General features: G+C 38.8%; 3 protein-coding genes across 4 annotated transcripts in view; 1 reads left to right on the top strand and 2 right to left on the bottom strand.

The window, feature by feature from the left end:
* Positions 1-1,059: 1,059 nt before the first annotated feature.
* Positions 1,060-13,272, bottom strand: LOC141434682 (beta-hexosaminidase subunit beta-like). Its single transcript, XM_074097113.1, has 10 exons — positions 12,893-13,272; positions 12,066-12,273; positions 8,253-8,362; positions 7,336-7,544; positions 6,727-6,839; positions 6,080-6,281; positions 4,816-4,945; positions 4,216-4,305; positions 3,121-3,317; positions 1,060-2,400 (listed from the first exon to the last, which is right to left on the bottom strand). The coding sequence occupies exons 1-10, from the start codon at positions 13,067-13,069 to the stop codon at positions 2,229-2,231; spliced, it is 1,608 nt and encodes a 535-aa protein (XP_073953214.1). The 5' UTR covers positions 13,070-13,272; the 3' UTR covers positions 1,060-2,228.
* A 624-nt stretch (positions 13,273-13,896) lies between these two features.
* On the top strand, positions 13,897-14,829 carry EMC7 (ER membrane protein complex subunit 7). Its single transcript, XM_074097114.1, has one exon. The coding sequence runs from the start codon at positions 14,081-14,083 to the stop codon at positions 14,753-14,755; it is 675 nt and encodes a 224-aa protein (XP_073953215.1). The 5' UTR covers positions 13,897-14,080; the 3' UTR covers positions 14,756-14,829.
* A 1,405-nt stretch (positions 14,830-16,234) lies between these two features.
* Positions 16,235-23,281, bottom strand: part of Mcr (macroglobulin complement-related) — a 44,366-nt gene continuing 37,319 nt past the window's right edge. For both annotated transcript variants that reach the window (XM_074097110.1, XM_074097111.1), the window contains 5 exons: positions 22,887-23,048; positions 21,642-21,835; positions 20,154-20,328; positions 19,660-19,765; positions 16,235-18,573 (listed from right to left, as the gene is read on the bottom strand). In XM_074097110.1, the coding sequence (XP_073953211.1) occupies positions 18,374-18,573; positions 19,660-19,765; positions 20,154-20,328; positions 21,642-21,835; positions 22,887-23,048 (837 nt within the window). In that variant the 3' untranslated portion in view covers positions 16,235-18,373. The remainder of the gene's footprint in view (positions 18,574-19,659; positions 19,766-20,153; positions 20,329-21,641; positions 21,836-22,886; positions 23,049-23,281) is intronic.

The following is a 23,281-nucleotide window of genomic DNA, read 5'->3' on the forward strand; positions in this document are numbered from 1 at the left end:
GATTGATTTTGTTTAGTGATGTAGGTCATATTAAAAAAAAATACCGGTTTTTTTCAAGGAATTGATAATGGTCTATGGTTCATAAAACGTGTCTACACTGCAAGTGCAAACATGGAAAGCAATAATCGCAAATGGCAACACTCGCTACGTCTCGTTTTCGGTTAGATTGTATCATCCATTTCCGGAATTATTATTTATCCATCGTAGTTTGACCTTTCAGTACAGTATTTGCATAGAATATACGTGCCAATAATTCATTTTCTCAATTTTACTGAGATTTTCTAGATACTTGCAGTAATGTAAGAGACAGTTAGTTTTTAAGAGCGCGCAGTTTAAATTTTATTTATTTTAATTTTTTATCGTAATTTTTATTTTAGTTTTATTACGGTAAAACATGATGTGGCGTGTCAGAAGTGGTCAGAAGTTTCGATAGTTATCCGCATTAGTTAGCGATCAAAACATAACTTTTTTTTTATTCGACTGGATGGTAAACGAGCAAGTGGGTCTCCTGATGGTAAGAGATCACCACCGCCCATAAACATGTGCAACAACAGAGGTATTACAGATGCGTTGCTAACCTAGAGGCCTAAGATGGGATACCTCAAGTGCCAGTAATTTCACCGGCTGTCTTACTCTCCACGCCGAAACAACAGTGCAAGCACTCTGCTGCTTCACGGCATGATAAGCGAGCAAGGTGGTGGTAGCAATGCGGGCGGACCTTGCACAAGGTCCTACCACCTGCAATAACGATGATAAAGCACGAGTTGTGTGACTACCTACTACTTTGTTTTTTATTTTGCTTATTCTTTGTACAGAATCAACATTCTGTCTTAGACTCACAGCTTAGTGCTTTGATTTTTATTATTATGCTGTGAAATTTATTGAAATAAATAAATATAAAAAAAAAAACAATTTAACAATAAGACAACAAAAAGTTTAACTTCTGATATTTTTATTCTAGGCGTTCGACACCGCTCGTCATACATTTGCAATATTAAATATTGCGCTTTCAAAGTTAACCCTAGGCTAATCCTGCGGATAAAATAAAACCACAAAGCATAATTGTTAAAACACCTTAGAAACATTTAATGGTAAAAATAAGAAATTACAAAAGTGTGCAAAATACGTTTACTAATCGAAGGTAATTCAAGAGCATCTAATTACATCTTACATCTCAATTACTCCTTAGTGTTCTAAAGTACCTATTAAGGGGCGGACATACGAATACAAATCAAAGAACGTAAAAAACCGGCCAAGAGCGTGTCGGACACGCCCAAAATAGGGTTCCGTAGCCATTACGAAAAAATTAAATAATATTTTTTAAGGATTTCGTATTTTATACGGAATCTTCCAAGTTTAGGTATATTTTATACCTTAGGCTGCTATTTAAGAGTAAAACTACTAATCATTCTCAAGCAAACTTAGCTGTTATAGTTTTCTTGAAAGTTTGATATACTTACTACCATCCTGAATATTTTCAAATTTTTCCACCCACCGCTTTAGATTTTAGATTTAAGGGGACGCTCGATTTTAATGAAAATTTGTACTTTAAAGTTGAATATTTCGCAAAAAAATCAATTAATCGAAAAATCGCTTTAGCAAACCCCTAATGGTTTTAAAAGACCTATCCAACGATACCCCACACTATAGGGTTGGATTAGAAAAAAAATCCCCCCACTTTAGGTCTATGGGAGGTACCCTAAAAAAATTTATTTCGTTTTTTATTGTACCATTTTGTCGGCATAGTTTACATATATAATTTATCCGTGTAAAATTACAGCTTTCTAGCATTGATAGTCCCTGAGCAAAGCCGCGGACGGACGGACAGACAGACAGCCAGACAGACAGACATGGCGAAGCTATAAGGGTTCCGTTTTTGCCATTTTGGCTCCGGAACCCTAAAAAAGAGCTCCTGGCGATATACCTCCGCAGTGAGCAAAATACGGACCAAATTAGCGGCGGAGCAGTGGGGGACGCGGGAGGGGGCGTAGGAGCGCGCACGCGGCCGTCACGCCATTGGCTTGTTAGTTCACAGATGCGCAAACATCCCCTCCACTAGCCACCCAGAGCTCTTTTTACGTGCGTTGACTTGTAAAACTACGCTTGCGTGCGACACGCCATCCAACGCATGTCAGTACTGATCAGTTTTTAAAGAAACATGTGTCGGACGAGGTGGCGTGGCGTCGCGTCTTAGTATGTATGTTTCTGCCTTTAAAGTGGCTGCTAGACTAGATGGGCACGACACAGAACCCGGGCCCGTTCGGGGGCTGGGCCCCAATGTCCCGGCGGATCATGCGGCACGTGTGTTCCTCTATCCGTCGCCGCGCCGAGTCGAGTTGCGCGGACGCATTAGCAGCGCTCCACAGCACTTCAGCCACGGCACTTGCACGGGGCCAAACTCTGCAAAAATAATCCAAATAAGTTTTTTTTTATGAATAGGGGCTCGCCTCGACACGTCGCCCGTGGACACCCCAATCACAAAAGTTATACGCGCTTACTTAAATAAGTTGTTACAATAATGACGATGATTTGATCCGGCTATCTCGCCCATAGCACAGGCCGTATATTACAAGTGCAAACATTCAAACTTCGTAATATTACCGTCCCGCTGACGAATATATTATTTAATACGAGAGTAAGAGGGACGGTAGTACGATACGAACTCCGATTTTCGAAATTCGTAGTAGAACCCCAGCTTCAACTCCGTCGGTGTGGATCATGTGCTCGTAAATAGCGTACGTAGCTAAAATTATAAGAGAAGATCCTCACACAATGCGGGCACGTGAGCACACCGTTGACGTATAGTAGCGCCGCAGCCGCAGGTGGTCGGGCTTTCAAATTATCGCGCTTGGCATGTACCTTCTTTGATATAAAATTATCACTAACTAGACATACAGTGTCAAAGTGCCAAAGTGTAAAGATATCTTTGGCTTCAACTGTTCCATAACTTGACCAGCAGCCCGACAAAAGGCTATTGCAAATCCGCATAAATTAAGATAGCTGTATTTATAAAGATTGACAACTTTTTTTGGCTACAGGAGCTCCTGTAAACCTACGAGTTTCAAGTTAGCGTAGTGTTGCATGGAGAGGTCGAAATAGATGTCTTTGAATCGCATTCACCTGCTGATAACATTCCTGTCGTCGACGACTTCTCCCCACATGCAGGCCTCTCCGCCGACGATGTTTTTGGCCAGCGAGGGGTTGTGAGCCAGCTCCCGAGGGTCACACTTGTAGTAGGACTCCCAGTCGCCGCCGCTACTAAGGTGGTCTAAATACCACGACTCGGAATACAAGACCTTGTAGCCGGCTCGCAGAACCTGGGTGTCAAAAAAACTATGAAATATAAAAGGATATACATCAAGAAAGATCACATTATTGTGATCAGCTGAGATAGCATCATGACATGACGGCAGAGACGGTACTAGTGTGGGAACGGTGCGAGAGAGTAAGATATAGAAAAATAATGAGAAGGAATGAGAGGCGCGGAGTGGGAAATACACAGTTCTCAACAGCTGTACTCTCCAAGCTTTATTGATGGTTTTAACTAAACCTTTTTGCCTTGAGAAAATCGTCAGATTACATTTTCTCCGTAATAATTGAAGGATTTCCTTCAAAATAAAAAAAAACACGCTTGAATATTTCGAGGTGACTTTTTTTACAAATTGGTGACTCTCCCATTTTTTATGTCACGCTCAAATCGTCAGATTATTGAAATGTACACTTTAGTCCATGCCTTGTCTTAATCTGACGCGCTCGAGTTTTTATAAGTTTTTTTTTTGCTAATCTGATCGGCTACATTACAGGATGCAAGGATTATCCTTATATGGTTTTCTGACGCGCTTGAGTAAAACGCAAAATCCCCTCTTGGGCTCCCCTACTATTACATACCTTCGTAAACTACATTCATTTACGTTGCTTCTAAGTACTTTATTAATAGAACCTAAAGTCATAAACATTAATTAAAAAGGAACAATTGAGGTTACACTAAACTATCCTAAAAAAAAATTAACTATATATACAGTTCGCCCAAGTCTTGTCCCTGAGGAGGAGTGCCCATAAGGCTGGCTGCAATTCCGCGCTGGATCGTGATTCCAATACGTTGGGCGAGAAAAGCACCAGCCCTATGGTCATTGGTAATTTCGTTTTTTTTTTTTATTTGTCCAAAAAGTTTGTGAGCGTCCGAACTCCATGGACCTAAGTTGATGGTGAACTTACTTTGTTAATTTCTCTTTCTACAGCTGGGGTATCCTTCCATATTTGCACCAGTGTATTTTCTGACAAGGCGACATTTTCGTCAAATACCTCCTGAAATCATATAAAATCAATCTATGTTATAATAATAGACGTAAGTAGTCGAGTAAAAAGATCTAAATCAACGGAATCGATTATTAATCAGTTGAATAGATGATAAAATTAAATTAATTTTAGTTTTCATGTTTTTTGTTTGTTTCAGAGACCAAATTTTTATATTTGTTGATTAGTATTATAAAACTGTAACTGCGAGCGTTTATTTTTTAACGTGGATCGTTACCGGGTGAGACAAGCGAATTTACAAAAATTTTAATGCAGTCATGCTTCATTTAATAATAAAAGTACTACTTAACCTTTAAATGAAATGAGCTAACTAAAAAAATTAAGGTGGTTTCTTTTTAAGACCCATCTATTTTTACTATCCTGTATATTTTCGTACTCGCTTTTTAAAGCCCCTATCTCTAGTGAACCCAAAAAAAATCAGCTCGCTCAGCGAGTAATATACGCTAAAAACCTGAGGTTATTCAACTATTACTTATTCTGTGATATAGTCACTTCACTTGCCTGCCACACAATAGGTTGAGATCTATCTCCAAGCAGTGGAATGACTTTAGTCATGAAGAGCGCGTGCAATTCCTTTACATCCGACATGTTATTCTTTGACATGTAATCTAGAAGCGTAGGATTTGATTGCCTAGTGAAAGAAGAAAATACAAGGTAGGTAAGTACCAACTCAGACAAAAAAAAATTAAAAACAAAGTACCTAGCAGGCCATAGTTTTTCACAGAATTCTGTCTTTACTTTTTAATTAGTCCAAGGGCATCCCCACACCTAATAACGGGGAATCGGCTTTATTTAGCCGACAAAAAAAAAGCAAAAAGCCATGTACGCACTAACCGCGCGGTTTTAGCGTGCCGTTTCGTTCTCAAGTAAAGTGATACTTTGAAGTAGCCTAAGAGCGAAAAATAGTCAATCGGCGCGATCGACGCGATACAACATGTATTTTTTATTTAATAAGGGGAAACCAGCTTGCGGATCACCCGATTGTCAGTAATAATCGCCTCCCATGGACATTCGCAACACGAGGGGTATCACAGGTGCGTTATGCCGGCTCTTTGAGAGACTGATAATAGGTATTGGCTGATTGACGTCTTTTTTGCTCTTACTGAGTGGATATAAAGCGTTTTTTGATTTTCTATAGCCGATTGCTCATTGATAGGTGTAGGAATAAGACCCTATGTGTAGCAATCTGTTTAAATTCCCGACGAAAAATCAATCACTTGAAAATAAATATTATTATTTTTAATTATCGTTTGGATTTTTAAGCAGTAGATGGCACAGTACAGGTACAGGCAACGTCATAAATAAGTGAACACTATTTTTACCTTATCATTTTAACGTCATATTTGAAAAGCCATACGAAATTGTGTACCGACTGAAAGCGACAAGGTACATCATTTATTTATGATATTAATTGTACCAGTTATTCGTTTTCCTGAAGATTCAAATAAGAAAGAAAAAGCAAACCGATCTTTTGTTTCGTCGAGTGCCGAACGTCATTAGCGAACTAGTTTAAGTGTACTGCTACTGTTTGAAAGCACCCGCCGAAACCAGAACAGAACACTATCTACGCTGCTTTATTTGAATAGTGTCACAACTCAAAAAAAAGAAAACATTTTTTTCATGAGAGCTGAAAAAACACTTCTTAAGTGTTTCCATTGCATGCCTCTCCAGACAAACACAAATATTTGGGACACTGTCCTATCACTGTACTGTACAGACAGTCAAACCAACAGCCACCAATCCCAGCTCACTCCCAGCAACTCACCAACAATCCATATCCACCTCATCCCCTCCAATGTGATAGTACTTGTCCGGGAACCAATCCTGAACCTCCTGGATCAGATCCCTGAGCAGCTTGTACGTTGCATTATGTATCGGGTTCATTGGACCCAGTCCGACCACTTTGTTGTTTCTATAACATTCCGTCAGGATACTAGGATACGCCAGACCCCAAGATCTTGTGTGACCTTAAAATGTGATTTGAGATTATTACACAAGGTAATCATCAGAGCTCGTAAAGGGTGAGCTATATTCTTTCTTATGTCATTACTGTCATATGTAGATATTAATATAGATACACCCTCAAAATAAATATACATATTAACACATTAAACACCAAACCAACGCTATTATACGACACTCACTCACAATCAGTTTTTACCAGAATAATTAAAAATTCATGTTTTTTGCAAATTTCATCGATGCTTTTTATTAATTATTTAGTAAGATTATAGGCATAATTAAGGTGTTTTATTAATGGGCATTGATTTCTAATTTAACAAAAGGTATCATAATTATTCAGGCGTCCGACAACAGTGGCCTCAGCGAACGAAAACTATAAACAATCCATGTACGAGTAGGACTACGGGACCCTAAAATACAGTTCATTAAAAACCGAAACAACTATCTCACCTGGTACATCAATTTCTGGGAGCACTCGAATACCGCGCTCCCTAGCATAATTGACCACAGTTTCGATGTCTACCTTCGTATAAACCATTGAAGGATGGTAGGCACCATGTTCGCTAAAAAATTATAAAATATACGCATACATAAAAATTGTGATGCCGTCTCTAAATAGATAGAGTGTTTGTTTTGTCCGAATAGAGACGGCAGTACAGATATCTGTCAGATAAAATTACCCTATGAGTGGTGAAACAAGCTCTAAAATTTAAGTTAGGCATTAATATTACCTGTAGGTAAGTAGAATTAATAAACAATTTCCATATTCATATATATTATATACCTAGGAATATTTAGTGTTAGCAAACAAATTTTTGCGGAGCCCTTAGTGCTCGACTCCGACTCGCACTTAGGCAAGTTGGACTTTTTTTCCATTTAAGTTAGAGCTTCTGGGGTACTTATTATACTATAAGTATACCTTTCGTGAAAACCGCAATTTGTTGCATAATTTAAGAGATTTAAGGCTTAGATCTTTTAAACTGAGATTGATACAGTGGGACAATGGCGGGAATATCATAGTGACTTTATTTTATACTATGTAAAGAACCAATTGCTTACCTCAGTTCTGGAAACTTTTCACTTTGGTACGGGAAACTCTGATCATCGACTATATGCCAGTGGAAAACATTCATTTTATTCATCGCCATAGCGTCTAGAGTCAAATAAATATTGTTCAAGGAAATATAATGCCTGGATGTGTCAAGCAGCAATCCTCGATGAGAATAACGTGGATAATCATTAATCTCCGTCATATTTAGCCTGATTTCCTGAAAAAACCAGTACGATTTTTTATTATTATTGTTATGAGAAGTGTTTATACTTAGTTCGTGGTTCAGAAAATCCATGAATATATATATATAAGTAAATAAAATAAAATACGTTTTTTCAGACCCTATAAAAACGATCAACAGTATGTTTAGTAAAATATAGAACTTAAAAATTAACTGTTAGTTAAAATACTTACAATAAAATATAATTTGATATTTTTTTTACAATATTAAAGTAAATTCTACAGTTAATGAATAACTAATCATATCCTATTTCTACTAATATTATAAATGAGTAAGTTTAGTATTTATTCCTTACTTCTGTCCATTGTAAAGGTTGCCTGGAAAAGATCGCTCCAAATCGATAAGACCGCCTATTGCTTACCTTAGAAAATCTCTATGTATATACCTGTGTTTTCTGTACTGCTTACTGTGTTGGTGTGCAATAAAGAGTTATTGTATTTTATTGTTTATGAAGATGTTATTATTCAATCATGCAATAACGCCTGAACGGGCTAAGACAAAAGGTACCTACGAGTAATTTTAAGTCGTGGGGAAGAACATAGAATGGTTTTTATCCTAAAAAATTGTTCAGTTGCCGCAGGGCAGGATAGCGATAAACAAATTATTCGCAGACCAAGTCGTGGGCAGCAGCTAGTAAGTAAATAAAGTAAGGATTTTGGACTTACAGACACGATCCAGGCTTACCTCATAGTTGTTGGAGAGATAGAGTAGCTGGGAGAAGGTCTCCAACCCTCTAATGATGCCCCAGACAGAGGCGCTCGTCAGCTTCGAAGACACTGCAACGGTGAGGTTATCTGAAAACACAAGGTTTTTTGAACTATAAACACTTACTTTGCCTCCCGCAACGAGTAATCAATCTTATGCATAACATCGTGAGGTTAATAGGTATTCCACTAATCTTTTTTTGCAGTTGGTGACTCTTGCTTGTCCCCCGACGATGTTCACAAAACTGTGCTGTGAACAAATTTTTTGCGCCGTTTTGATGTAAGAAATATGCAGTCTATACATAGATGTCGATGGAAAAGGACAATATTTTTTTAAATCTTATAACCAGTGGCCGTATTGTCTAACGCTCCGGCGCTCGCGATTGCACTCATCATCTCATCTCTTTCTACTCTCATCTTAAACCGTATGAGTGATTTCAAGTGTATTTAGATTAGAGACATTAGACAATAAGCCCTCGGGATCAGACGGATAGTGTCATTGTTCGCAATATTGAGGACATGACTCCAAAAGTAAGGTACCTAAGTACTAAGTACATTTTAGGTAGATAAGATTCAAATGAATAAAGGTTAAAAAATCGCGAAGTTGTATTTGATTTCAGTGGCGTAGCGTGGGTATCAGCCGCCCGGGGCTGACGAAAATTTTGCCGCCCTCTGGTTTAAGTTTTAAAAAACTATAGACTATGGTTTTCCCGTTATGGGATTCCCCGATTTCATCACAGTAATGTAGTAGAAAGTAATGGAAAATTTCATGCTCATTCTAATCAGTCCGAATTGTAGGTGCGAAAAAACTGTGAAATATAAAATTATCTACATATTAAGTATTATTTATTATGGAATTTTGCCGCCTCCCCAAAATTATCTACATATTATGTATTATATACTATGGAATTTTGTCGCCTCCCCAAAATTGCCACCCGAGGCGGACCCAAACACTAGCTACAGCTACGCTACGTCAATGTCTAGCCCGTAAACAAAACTAAGTAACTGATATCTGTGAAGTATCGATAATGACATTAAATGATAACTAACTTGTTGACCTACAATGTGTTGTTTTGTGAAATATACTCGTCTACAACAAGGTGGTTATCGATGATAGTAAAAAAGCGGCGCTAGTTTCCATAATCCTATTAACATTTCGAAATTTCTTAATCCGTTTGAAGTAAGTATAACTATTGTTAGGAGTCCAGGGCCACACTAAATAGATACATTCTCCATCCTGCTCTCCAATTAGCTCAATGATTTTTTTATTATACACAGAATAAAAAATGGATTCGGAGAAAATTAGGATTTTGGGAAATAAAACATTTTGGAAAATTAAACATTCTATGATTCATAGTTTATTCATAGTAGGGGAGGCGGGTATGTTAAATCTGCAATGTAGTTACTAAAGGGTAATGAGGACCTGGCCGTGGTGGCCTAGTGGTTTGACCTATCGCCTCTCAAACAGAGGGTCGTGGGTTCAAACCCCGGCTCGCACCTCTGAGTTTTTCGAAATTCATGTGCGGAATTACATTTGAAATTTACCACGAGCTTTGCGGTGAAGGAAAACATCGTAAGGAAACCTGCACAAACCTGCGAAGCAATTCAATGGTGCGTGTGAAGTTCCCAATCCGCACTGGGCCCGCGTGGGAACTATGGCCCAAGCCCTCTTGCTCTGAGAGGAGGCCTGTGCCCAGCAGTGGGACGTATATAGGCTGGGATGATGGGATGATGAATGAGGACCTATTAGATTGTGAAGATTAGATGCAGAAACGAAAAAAGTTTATGTTGAGTATGCCCTTTTAGTGGGGGGAGAGCGTGTGCAAATTCTCAAAAAAAAAATTGTCATGGAAATACTCGAGCGCATCAGACATTCATAGAGTATACGCCCTACGTCTATCTGATAACTGAGAGGTAATTAATCTGACGGGTAGGTTGGTGGGGGGTGGGGGAGGCCGTAAAGAGGGATAGAAAAAAAAGAAAAAAGTTATTCGAGCGTGTCAGATATTCAGAAGGAATGTTAAGTAAACCAAAAAAAAATCCTATTCAAATGACTTGTTTGGACGCGACCAAAAGTCACGAACGATTTAAAAAAAAAACGACCTTGAAGTACTCGAGCGCGTCAGATTTATATACAGACGGTTCAGTTTGATATCCTAGTAGTCCTAAATTAAAACATAAATAAAACATTATTACTTACTTGTTGTTTAGCGTGATAAGTCCCGATTATGTTAGCATACACATTAGCTATTTAAAATCTTTAATTTTGAATAACCTACATTATAACCAATAACTTCTGCGGTAAAGACAAAGGACACCAGATATTAACGACCCTAGAAGTATTTTGAGGTACATTACGTAATTACATTATGTTAGCGTTAGTAAATATAAATAAAACATTTGGTAATAATATTTGGGGTATTATTCAAAAGTTTGAACCGCCTCAATTTTCGTGGTCACATTTTTTATGAACGGGCTGAAGAATTTAATGACATTTTGGATTATTTTTTAGACTAGATAACCTGGAAAATGTAACATAATCTTTTACCATGTCCACAAAAGAGTGCCCACGTAAATAAAATAAATGCTCGAATAATGACCCATTTCTGCAGGGCCGGATTTAGAGGTCTGGCGGCCTTAATTCAACAAAGGGCAAAACTATTTTCGAAATAAAATGAGGGCGATTTAAGATTTTGGTATTTCACTGATTGCCTGATTGAAGTGATCAATATAGAATAATAGTTGTTGGTTTACTAGTGTTTACTCGTCGGAATTTAGATAAAAATTCCAAATCTCCATTGTGGGGGCCCCTCTTTTGTGGAGGCCTCGGGGCAGTAGCTAGTTGCCAGATACAGGCATTTCATTTCCGGGACAATTCAAGGGTTACGAATTGGATCGGTAGGTAATGAGGGCTATCGTTTTTTGTCTCACTAGATGGCGCACTGTTGCGTGAGGTTTTTAAGTATGGCTTTCAAAGTCTGTTTTTACGGGCATGAAAACAAAGTTTAGATTAAAATCATATTTAATACACCTTAAAACCGTACCATAAAAATATCGAGCATGCCACAGTGTTCCATAGTTTTGTTCGGAAAAAAGGGAGGACAAAGGTTTCCGAAAGACAAAACTGTCTCAAAACACAGACATTCATTGCCCCGGAACGCATATTTGCCATAATTAATTTCAGATATTGCAAAATATACTCAAAATTATTATAATTATAAATAAACCCGCGTAGCTTACCCAAAAACTATGAGATTTGACATTTCGGAGACCTCACGCTACACTAGCGCCTCTAGTGGCGAATTCATACGCGATAGCCCTCATTACCAATACAAGCACAAAACCAACTATTTTCTTCAAATTAGCAAAATCATTAGAATGGGTCGTTTTAAAAAAGTGAGAACAGATTTTGTCATTTGGCAAGTCTTTTGGAAGGGCAGGACCTCAAAAAAAGTTCTCAGGCATGTGAATTCTGAATACAGGCCGTCAATGTTAACCACAGCTTCAACCATTAATATGGAAGGAAATACTACTCTCGTAACTTATTAAAAAAAACTAGTATTATAGTTAGTAGTCGAAATCCGGGATATTTGGCAACCCTAGCAGCTGGGCTACTACGAAATTCGAAAATTGAAGTTCGTATCGTACCGTCCCTCTCACTCGTATTAAATAATATAAGCGTCAGCGGGACAGTACGATACGAACTTCGATTTTCGAGTTTAGTAGTCGCCCTCCCCTAAATCCGGCCCTGTGTTTCTGCGAAAAGGCAGGATAGCCTACAATGCCCACTTACAGCTCTCGTCCATATCAAGATGCGGGTAGTCTTCGCAAGGCGCCGTGAGGTCGACCAGCAGCTCGGTGGCGGCGACGCGGTCCGAGGCCCGGCCGCGCTTCTTCACGGGCCGGCGTCGCGGCTGCACGACCGACGCGGAGAGCCGTTGCTGGTCGTTCTTGAAGCGGTCAACTGCACTCGTCACGAGGTCACACTTGGTGCCAACTATCTGGGAATACAATGGTTGAAACATTGTGTGATTTAGACTCATTGTCGGCCCTATATTATGAAGTGCAAATTTCGAACTTCGTATCTTGCCGTCCCGCTGACGATTGCATTGTTTAATACGAGAGTGAGAGGGACGGTACGATACGAACTTCGATTTTCTAATTTCGGAGTAGCCCCCCAGGCCAGACGACGCGGTAGGTACTTGTAGCTTCATACCTAAAATGCTCATTGGGGGAGGCCTATGTCCAGCAGTGGACTGCTATAAGTTGTTTGCCGTTTTCTACGTATTCTCGGCTAAGAATATAAAAAAAATTAACAGGAAAATGGTAAAAAATTGAAAAATTTTGTAAAGGAGAAGTCGGAAGAAATTGTAACTGACCGGAGTGCCGGCCGTGTTATTGGACGAAATAATAAGGCGATCACAGTGCGGCTTTAAATACGTGAGTGATCCGCGTATATTCTACGTCCAAATCCCACGGAAGTTTTATATTTGATAGAATAGATCTCCAAAATTGTAATTGTATACGATATAGGTACATAATGTACAAAATATCTTTTGCGACCAGTGTGTAGGTATTAAATATTGTGGGGCAATTCTATGCACGAAGTGGGTCACTTACCTTGACGGTGAAATGTTCAAGATCGAAAGTGTAAAATGTACTTTTCTTGTTTTCATACTGGGGCTTAGGCCACACTTCTCCTTTGGTCGGCGGGAACTTAGGCCCCGGGTTCACCATAAACTGGCCAGTCGAACAAAAAGCGCCAAAAACATTAAAAATAATAATATAGCGTAACATTTTGCTGGTAGCACTAGTTTCCGAGAAACGATCCGCGTTTAAAGTGAGTTCGAACTGATTAAAATGTTATTTAAACTCATTGCTACGATAAGAATTTATTTAAACATGCGAACGTTATAACAAGGTATGTGTAGCATGTATATATGTAGTAAATAATTCGATAAACATGTTTTATCGCTCTCCATTGACGTATGGAATCAAAGAGTATAAGTACCTATATGGAAATATGGAATATAGGTACTTATACTCTTTGTATGAAATGAACTTGACGGTGACTTGTGTCAAGTAGGTAACGATCGCTCATAGAGCTGATTGATGCCTTTTTGTTATTCCCCTTGCTTCGTAAATAGTGTTCTAATGTCCGGAGATTTCCCATACTTTTCCCACATTAATGTAATCTGAATATTTAAATCACTTTTCTTTATTTTTAAATATGCTCATACGCACACGTTACGAAGAAAGACATGCTCTATTGTTTCTATGCTTACCTACCTACAGAGATTAAAATTTTGAATTGTTTGCAAGAATGAAGTGGCATCGTATCGATCTTGAAAATATTGAGGGTAAGTTAGATTTTGCGTAATACGGAACCCTACTGCGAACATCTACGGTATTAGCTTTATTTATTTCTGATTTAACCTGAAAATACAAAGTAAAAACTAAGAATAAGAGGTCAAACAACGACAATCACGGCGAACTATAAAAACTTAAGCTTTGTTAGATAGCCGCGTAAGTTCCGTTTTTTCGCACGTTGATTATGATCTTGATCGCACTTGTTCCGAGGATCGCACTGTACTTTATGGTAAAAAATGTCTATTCTGTGTTGTTAGTGTCAGCGTGACGTAACGTGACTACTGTCATGTCAATTGTCTAATTTGTCTATTTATCTATGTTTTCCTCTTTTCCTTCTAGTCATGTTCATGTTGTGTTGAAGGCGAATCAATTTTAGGACTAAAACCAAATACACCTTAAAATCAAAAACGACTTAGTAACTGATAGCGCGTCACCAAAATGTATCCACCCTCACTGTCGATCGTAGGATTGTCGTTTATATTGGGTGGTGCTTTTTCCGCTGTTAATTCCGTCGAAGAAGATGTCGGGAGCGGGCGATACGTGATTGAAGGGCGAGTGTTTCCCGCAGAGGAAGTGGACGTGGGAAACTGGCAGGTGGAGACCCGAGTCCACGTCAACGGAGGCGAGTACATAGGATTCATAAGAGACGACGGCTCCTTCGTGATTCACAACGTCCCATCGGGCTCATACGTTGTTGAAATCATCCATCCAGACTATTTATACGAACCAGTCAGAGTAGAAATCAATTCTAAGGGCAAATACCGCGCCAGAAAGGTCAACTTCGTCCAAACGTCACAAGTTATACAAGTCCCATACCCATTGAGAATGAAGGTGTTATCGAAATTCCGTTATTTTCAAGTACGCGAGCAATGGAGGGTTACAGACTTCCTGTTCAACCCTATGGTCATCATGATGGTGCTTCCGCTGCTTCTTATCATGGTTCTGCCTAAGATGATGAATGACCCCGAGACCAAAGAAGACCTAAAACAGATCAGTAACTTGGCCAAGATGGGAGAAATGCCAGAGATGTCAGAGATGATCACTTCCTTGTTCAGTGGGGGTGCGTCAAAGCCAGCCACTGCAAAGGCCAAGCAGATAAAGAAGCGCCAATGAGGGCATTAGTGAATTAATTTATTCATCATGAATAAAATGTGAATAGTTCTTTTTAAATAAAGTATTTGATCAGTCTCCTGTCTATCAGCTACCATCAACCAGAATAGAATTGCACCTCATCCCAACTTGTTTGAAGTTCCTATAATCCTCCTGCATTTTTAGTTCATAGGTAAAACTGCTAAGTCATAAATTTTACTCTTTTTAACCCTTTGACCGCCACGGTCGGCCAAACGCGACAGCTGAAAATCGTGCCATACGTACCATGTCGGCATTTCGTGGCGCCTATGGAACTATTTTCAGAACAAAAATTTTGGTATCTCTGGTGTCCAAAGGGTTAATTTTTACTAGGCTGCCAATGGCTTGGTACAGTAACAATTTAATTTGACTACTACAGATTGGCATTTTTTGTGACATCACTGACAGGCGCATGGCAAAGCTGCTTGGGTCAACTGACATTGGCCCAAGCCTTAAGCCAACTGTCACTTCAAACTTCAGTATTACAAAAACAGCTAAACCAATTTTGATGAAACATGTCTAAGAACCATTGATAGAAAACCTGTATGTACTCTATAATTATCCAACCCATTGTTTGAGAAATGTGACCTGTAGAGAACAGACAGGTGGACAGACATGAAAAACATGTTTTTGCTCCATTTTTCACTTGGTCAATTAAAAACAGTTTATTTTGCACAAAGTTTTTTATTTAGAAATAAATCTATGTAAAAGTCAATAATGAGATTTCACTCCTACTCTATAATAATCATTTACAAGTTGTATGCCACAACTCAAAATAGATTAGACACAATACATATAAAAAGTAAAAAAAAAATCAGTCATTGGTAAATTTGGACGGAAACTACTTAAGTAACATGTTTACTGAAGCTTGAGATTCATTCATTCAATGATATAAATATTATTTCTAAATACAATTTATATTTGACGAGTTGCTCTTGGACGGGCAATTGCTTTTTTGTACATGAGGCTACATACAACAATCCAAAGTTAATGGAATGCTGCTAAATTAAATAGAAGAATTATGCCTTTATCCTTCACTAAAAACTTTTGAATCTATCTATTATAGAAATTTTATATCATTTATTGTTCTACAAAAATATTGTGATTTCATTTTAATACAAAACTAATAAGGCATTATTATTGACATTCATTTAATATTGCAATGTTTATATTTAGCCCTGATACGACAAAATAATGCAAGAGTAAAATAATGTAAGATTCTTACAACTATAATATGTATAAACTAAGTATCTATTATTAAATTTTATACATGTAAAGTGGTTGCACTGCCATCAATTTTATTTTGTAATGTAACCAAAAGGCAAGGACGCATTCTATGCTACGGAATCTTTAATTTTTTCTCTCAATTGATTTACCGATTTAAAGATATGTTACAAGATTTTATCAATGTTTAAAAGATATTATTTAGAATATAGATAAAATTATGATGATAAAAGTAAAGTACACAAAATAAAACAATTAAATGCTGTGAAGCACCAAAAGAAGAAAAGAAAAATAGACTAAATAAAAAAAAATAGCTGATTTAGGAAAGAATATTTAATACAGGCCCCATGGTCCTGTTTGACATGACTTCCACATTAATATAATTCTGTTTCTTTTTGGTGTATTCAAAATTGAATTCATTATCAAGACAGTCACATATGTCTTTAAAACAGACAAGATCTCGCAGATTGTGAAACACTTAGGAGAAACACAAGTTAAATAATTATATCGAAAATACAAACTGAAATATAGATGCACAGAAAAACCAGAAAAATAAGACCAGCGCTGGGAATCGAACCCAGGTCCTCGGCATTCCGTGCCGTGTGCTATACCGCTACACCACCGCTGGACAACGATACAGACACGAATTTCTCCTATGCAATGCACCTCATATCTCAGCTTGTGTTGTTTCTTATTTAGCCACTTAAGCAGCGACACTAGCGACATCTTTGAGCCCTCATCGAGAAACTTTTCGGCACTCCATCGGAACTAACCGCTCACCCGGACAACATGTAGTACTTATTTGTCAAGGTTTCGTCCAATCGATACAATTTTTACTCTCAAAAATGGACCATGGGACAGACCAAGAATACATAATACAAAATTTAGCTCGTATTTAAATGTTGTTAAAACAAAAGCTGCAAAAAATTGTCACGCGATAAATGAGATTGTTAATAAAAGGTACTATACTAGTATCTAAACGGTGGTTAATAAAAAAAAATATTTAAACTATACAGTAACAAAATTACACGTATCGAGATATGCTAACGCCCCTTTAGGGTCGTAAATGCAGCCTTTCTCACTACTATACAAACTGCCATGATTTTAAAATGTCACTAAAATGTTCATAGAATTGTTTTTTAATCATCATAATCATAAGTAAGCTGATACCTTACTTAACTTTTGATATAGTAAAAGTAGGTACAATAAAAAATAAAATACTGTATCAAGGTTTACATGGAAAATAGTTTTACTAACTTATGTCTTTTAATCTGATAAAAATAAACATACATTTATTTGGAACGCATGTTATTCCTTGGAGAGGTTTCCTTAATATCGGTGATATGATTCAAATTCACGATATTTCAGTTAGATCGGTCCACGACCATCATTTTGTAGCTTATATTACATGTTAGTAGATTATCTATCACTTTTTGCCTATCATTTTCATGTAATGCTTTTAGAATGATATTTTGTCTTTGATGATGACCGTAGTCATGGTAAGAATTACAGTCAAGGGCAAAGATATCGACACGGCCAAAGTTGCAAAAATATGTATACACGGCCTTAATGTTAAGTGCATAAAGTCGTGTATACATATTTTTGCAACTTTGGCCGTGTCGATATCTTGGCCCTTGACTGTACAATGATGCCTCAGCTTATTTCATTATAAACACAAACGCTTATGTCCAGATCTAGGATACTTTGGTGCTATTTTATAGCTAGTTTTACCTATTGTTGATTGGGTTTACATCCACATGTTGTTTACATTTCTGCTTGCGAATAGCAAAACGAAAAATAATAAATAATAATTGTGAAATGCCATTCCTTCAATAGCGACGTGTTTTTGACGGTACTGTGGTAAAAGCCCCACTACACAATAACCCACTATACAAAACTGTCAGAAAAATCATCAATATCTGTTGAAAAATAAGGAAGATATGAGCAAAAGAACTTTTCATTCCATCTCTTTCTAGAAAAATGAAAATTAGTATAGACTTCTACAGTCGTCGTGTCTTATGACGTCATAATACATACATATCGTATCTCTGTCTAATTAACAATTTCGTTTGTATCTTCGTAGTTTCAAGTTATTTTAAAAATCTTCTACAATTTGGTTTGTCAAACAATACAGATATTGAACAAACGAAAAAACTGCTCGCGTATTCCCTATTGCCAATAGCGGGATGGTGGCGCATGGCCGTTTATTCTGTAATGGGGTTTAACACATTAAATGCCGGCAAACATGCGTTGCCGTGACTTTCGCCCAGTGGCGATGTCATAATTTTGCAGGCAACGCACATGTACGTTTGTTGAGTTTGACAGCCGACAGCGAATGCGTTAATATCCAAGATCTGAGCATAGACATCGTTCCAATTACTACGTAACCAGCACAGACGGCCACCTTAGATGCCTGATTACGGTGAATGCGGCGAGGACGAGCAGCAGCGCGGCGGCGGCGGGGGGGCGCGGCGCCGCGTTGTATATCGCGCAGTACGGGCACTGCGAGGAGCCGCACACCTCGCATATGTTTAGCAGGTAGGTCGGGAGCGCGTCGAATATTGTCTCGTTGTAGCGCTCTGTTGAATATCAGTATTATAAAAAATAGTCGATTGTACAACAAGAGCATAAAACGAGCCATTTTACCCGAGGCGTTTATATAGCCACCCGAGCCGGTACGGCCAGGGTGGATAGACACGTCGAGGGGAAAATGGGTTTAAGCCTCGAGTTTTACACTCTGCTTTTCACTTAGATTGCGAGGAAATGAAATAGCAACAGTGGAAACAATGATTCACTTTCTTTGTACCCTTTATTTTTTATGCATTATTATAATAATTCAATTTTTTTTTTAATTTTACTGACTTATTATGATTGATATGATTGATTTTTAGTTTTATATAAATTATTCTTTCTTTCTTTCTTTCTTTAAAACAAGCCATTTTACCCAAGAAGTTCATATAACCACCCGAGCCGGTACGTCGAGGGGAAAATGAGTTAAATGCTAGAGTTTTAGACTCTGGTTTTAACTTAGATTGCGAGGAAATTAAATAGCAACATTGGAAACAATTATTCACTTTCTATGTACCTTTTTTTATGCATAATTATTTTTTTATAATTTTATTGATTTATTTTGATTGATTTGATTGATTTTTAGTTTTACATAAATTAAAAATTATTAAAAAAATATGTAGAAACTTTTTTGTTTGGGGCTGTTGACATCTGATTACCATGGTCTTAGACGAAGATTTTATTTTATGCACTAGAGCATAAAAAGTCATTTTATGTCGCCTTGATACAGCATAAACACGAACTTTACGAGCATGAGAAGTGAAAAAACTTTTTTAATGCTAGTCCTACCGGCCCTAGAAACAGAGTCGTATCAGATATTTATGCACACTTTGTTGTGTCAAATATTGGTACTGGTGACTGTACTTGCATTGTCATCCAACGTGATCACTGCTACTGGGTGAAATTACGGTTGCTAAATCATAGTAAGGCTTCTAAATAATAATACAAATAGCTAAGTAATATGAAAAAAAGGAGTTTCGGGACACGAAACTTTGGCTTGTATTGTTAACCCCGTGTACCCTTTAGTTTAATTTGTTTTTTTTTTTGTTTTTTCCCGTAGTTTGAACAAAACTTTACATAATATCAGATTGTCTTACCGGGCGCGTAGTAATCGTAGACTCGAATGGGCAGGAAGCGCGACATGTTCGCGACGGGGAACCAGCGCTCGATGGTGAAGTTCACGCACGTCGTCTCTTGGTCCAACTGTATGCGTGTAATAGTACATTATTGCAGAGGCCGGGAAAAAGGAATTCGTGGATGAGTAGAGTCTGACGACCCTTATACGTGCATTGAAAGCGTATACACACTCTCATCTATGGTGGAATAGCTTCCACGGTTAAAAAATAAAAAAGGAATTAAAAAAATAGTTGCCGCGCAGTTTGATCACGTCGGGGTCACCAATGTGGGGGGAGGCTCCAATAGAGAGATCTCTCTCCAGGCAGGTGTTATGCCTGGGGACCGAAGTCCGAAAGGAAGAGCGTCGGAACTTGTATATATGCGACCGCGTTGAGAAACTTCGATAGTTTCTGTCGTTGTTCACTAGATGCCGCTAGGAGTCGCTACAATAGTTACGAGTTTGAGTGGGACTCACATAGTCCATGTAGAAGAGCAGCTTCCCGGGCAGGTACTTGGCGCGCTGCAGGCCGCGCACGCGCCGCGCCAGCACGTACGCGTCCAGCCGCTGCTGCTGCACCATATAGCCCGTCGGGATGCCCACGTCCAGGACGGCCAGCCCCGAGCGCGGGGACTCCGACGTCAGCGTCCAGCTGGGGGCATACGGCGTTGTTACTCGGCTTGTAATGTTTCAGAGTTCAAGCGCACATTGTCAAAATTACAGCAATTTCTTCTCATGATCCATTACTTAGGTCATCATCCCAGCCTATATACGTCCCACTGCAGGGCACAGGCCTCCTCTCAGAATGAGCAGTAGTTCCCACGCGGGCCCAGTGCGGATTGGGAACTTCACGCACACCATTGAATTGCTTCGCAGGTTTGTGAAGGTTTCCTCACGATGTTTTCCTTCACCGTAAAGCTCGTGGTAAATTTCAAATGTAATTCCGCACATGAATTTCGAAAAACTCAAGAGATGCGAGCCGGGGTTTGAACCCACGATCCTCTGCTTGAGAGCCTGAGAGGCCATAGGTCCATTATTTAGGTACCATTAATTAATTGATTTTAAATCGGCACAATATTTGTATACAAGTAATATAATTAATATTTGTATTAGGTAACTTAGTTAATGCAGAATATGTTAGAGATATCCGCGAACATAACACCTGTAACGTAATTTGTATCGTATGCAGCGCACACAATGTGAAATTACACAAAACGTGATCTCCCTCGCCCCCTACGCAGATCATAGAAGTCCCATGGAATTTACAGCTATAGCAACAAACGATAAAAATAGTAGATTATTGTCGTGGCCTGGAAGTAGGCAATTGCTGGCTGAGTATGAGTATTAAACGGACGAGCTTGCGAGTCCGTTTAAATACGACGCCAGTAATTGCTATTCCAGCCCAGACTAATATAAAGCTTATCTCAAAAATGGTGAATAATTCTGAAATAGAATAAGCTTTTTCTCAAAATATATTATAAAATTTAATTTTATTCCAAAAATTTTCTCTTATGCTTTCCCGCCAATGTTCATTAAAAATAAACTGCAGGTGTATTTTTCCATCGAAAACACCACAAGCTATTTTTGACCCAATAGAAAAAGTCCGGAGTTCCAACAAAATATCTGATACCGGCCATTAGATTTGGCTGTATACGACTTGTGCCAACATTTCCATGGCAATTTTGAACTTTAAAAAAAATGGGAATGATTCTCGGCGCGCTCATTCATTATTGTCGAGCTAGCGCGCCTGCAATCTTTTTAACTTTTTAATTTTTCGCTGACCATAAACTATGCACTTTACCTTCTGATATGTAAAGAATAATGTCAACTTTTACGGTCATTTTTGAGAAATATAATATGCAAGGCCGTCAAGACCGTCAACAATACAACAAAAAAAAAAAAATTAAATTGAACAATGACAACTTCCACGGTCATTTGTGAGAACAAAATATAATGTTTAGTAACCTGGCGCAGGTCTGGTACTCGATGTGCGACTGGTTCCGTCCGTAGAAGCGCGCCTGCGCGGCGAGCGCGAACGCGCGCAGCGGCGGGTCCGTCTGGAAGCGCGGGATGTCCACGTTGTACTGCACAGACATCTGCAGGATCGCGAACCCCGCGCCGCGCGCCGTCACCTTCACCGTGCCCCACGCCGACGGGATCTGAACAGATTTACTTGCATTCATCACCAACAAATACCTACCAATACATATAAACAGGGTGGCCCATTTATATCGGTCAGTATGGGAAAGTCTGAAACTATACGACATACGAATATTCCTTCTTAGGAACCATGACATCGATTTTAATAACAAGAAAAACTGCATTTATGCATTTAAAAAAAACCTGTACTCAGCTCGGGAATCGAACCCGGTTGTTTTAAAAACTAAAATAAATTAAAGTATGTGAAAACAATGCATTTTATTCATTTTAGACATAATGTTTCATGGACACATTTACTTCTTAAGACGTACACAATCGATATCTAAATAGAAATATTGTAAGTTTTTTTTTTCAAAACAACCGGGTTCGATTCCCGAGCTGAGTACAGGTTTTTTTTAAATGCATGAATAGCCGGGTCTCCATTGAGCGAGCCGCCTCGCGAGGCAAGCGCATGACGCATGATTCTGTTCGACACATGGCTCAAAATCGCACCGAAAATGGCTGCCGCGCGAGGCGGCTCGCTCAGTGGATACCCGGCTAATGCAGTTTTTCTTGTTATTAAAATCGATGTCATGGTTCCTAAGAAGAAATTTTCGTATGTCGTATAGTTTCAGACTTTCCCATACTGACCGATAGAAATGGGCCACCCTGTATATAACATGCCTTAACAGTAATGTATTATCATTTTTGTGGGTAGTTTGTTTGAGAAAAATAGAGTTACTTGAAGAGTTATAATGACAAATTAAAATGTTTGTTTTGGTTTATTAGTCTAACATCTGGTAGCACGGTGGCCGGTTGTATTACCAGATGTTAGACTCTAGACCAGTCTAACATCTCGTAGCATGGTGAACGGTGGTGTTACCAGATGTTAGAAAGACAGAAAGAAAGAGATTTATTTTGGTTCCATAAGCACCAACACCTTACAGTAATAAAACTAAAAATAGCACTAAAACTAAGCTACTCGGTGACACGACAGACTTTAGACTAGTCTAACATCTAGTAGCATGTTGAACGGTTGTGTCGTGTGTCCACGGCGGCGGCGGTACTCACGTCGATGTACTGCATGACGGCCATGTTGTTATTGTCGACGTGCAGCACGCGCGTGGCGCCCTTCAGCGCGACCGCGTCCACGGTCACCGTTAGCGCGCTCACGTCGCGGAGACGCTTGCGGTTCGTGTACTCGATCAGCGCGCGCAGGGATATATACGTGTCCTGGAATAGAGGAAATAAAGAAGAAGCCGTGGTGGCCTAGTGGTTGGACCTATGGCCTCTCAAGCAGAACAAGACTGCCAAGTGAACATCGACGGCGATACGTCGACGACAAGTTTACTTTTTCTACACTGGCTATTCTGGCTTCAGTAGTTACTATTTCTACTCTGGCCACATTGGCTTCAAAATTAAGTTCGAAACCTCATATGCTTGATCTGTCAGTCAGTATTGCCAGT

Source organism: Choristoneura fumiferana, chromosome 14 (genome assembly GCF_025370935.1).
Source record: "Choristoneura fumiferana chromosome 14, NRCan_CFum_1, whole genome shotgun sequence".
In the NCBI taxonomy this organism is placed as follows: domain Eukaryota; kingdom Metazoa; phylum Arthropoda; class Insecta; order Lepidoptera; family Tortricidae; genus Choristoneura; species Choristoneura fumiferana.

What these genes read in the sequence shown, in the direction of transcription:
- LOC141434682 (XM_074097113.1), bottom strand. Translation starts at nt 13,069, where the DNA reads ATGTTACGCTATATTATTATTTTTAATGTTTTTGGCGCTTTTTGTTCG. An exon ending in ATCTCTCCAACAACTATGAG is followed by an intron (nt 7,545 to 8,252) that starts GTAAGCCTGGAT and finishes TGGTTTTTTCAG; the next exon opens with GAAATCAGGCTAAATATGAC. An exon ending in TAGAAAGAGAAATTAACAAA is followed by an intron (nt 3,318 to 4,215) that starts GTAAGTTCACCA and finishes TTTGACACCCAG; the next exon opens with GTTCTGCGAGCCGGCTACAA.
- EMC7 (XM_074097114.1), top strand. Translation starts at nt 14,081, where the DNA reads ATGTATCCACCCTCACTGTCGATCGTAGGATTGTCGTTTATATTGGGT.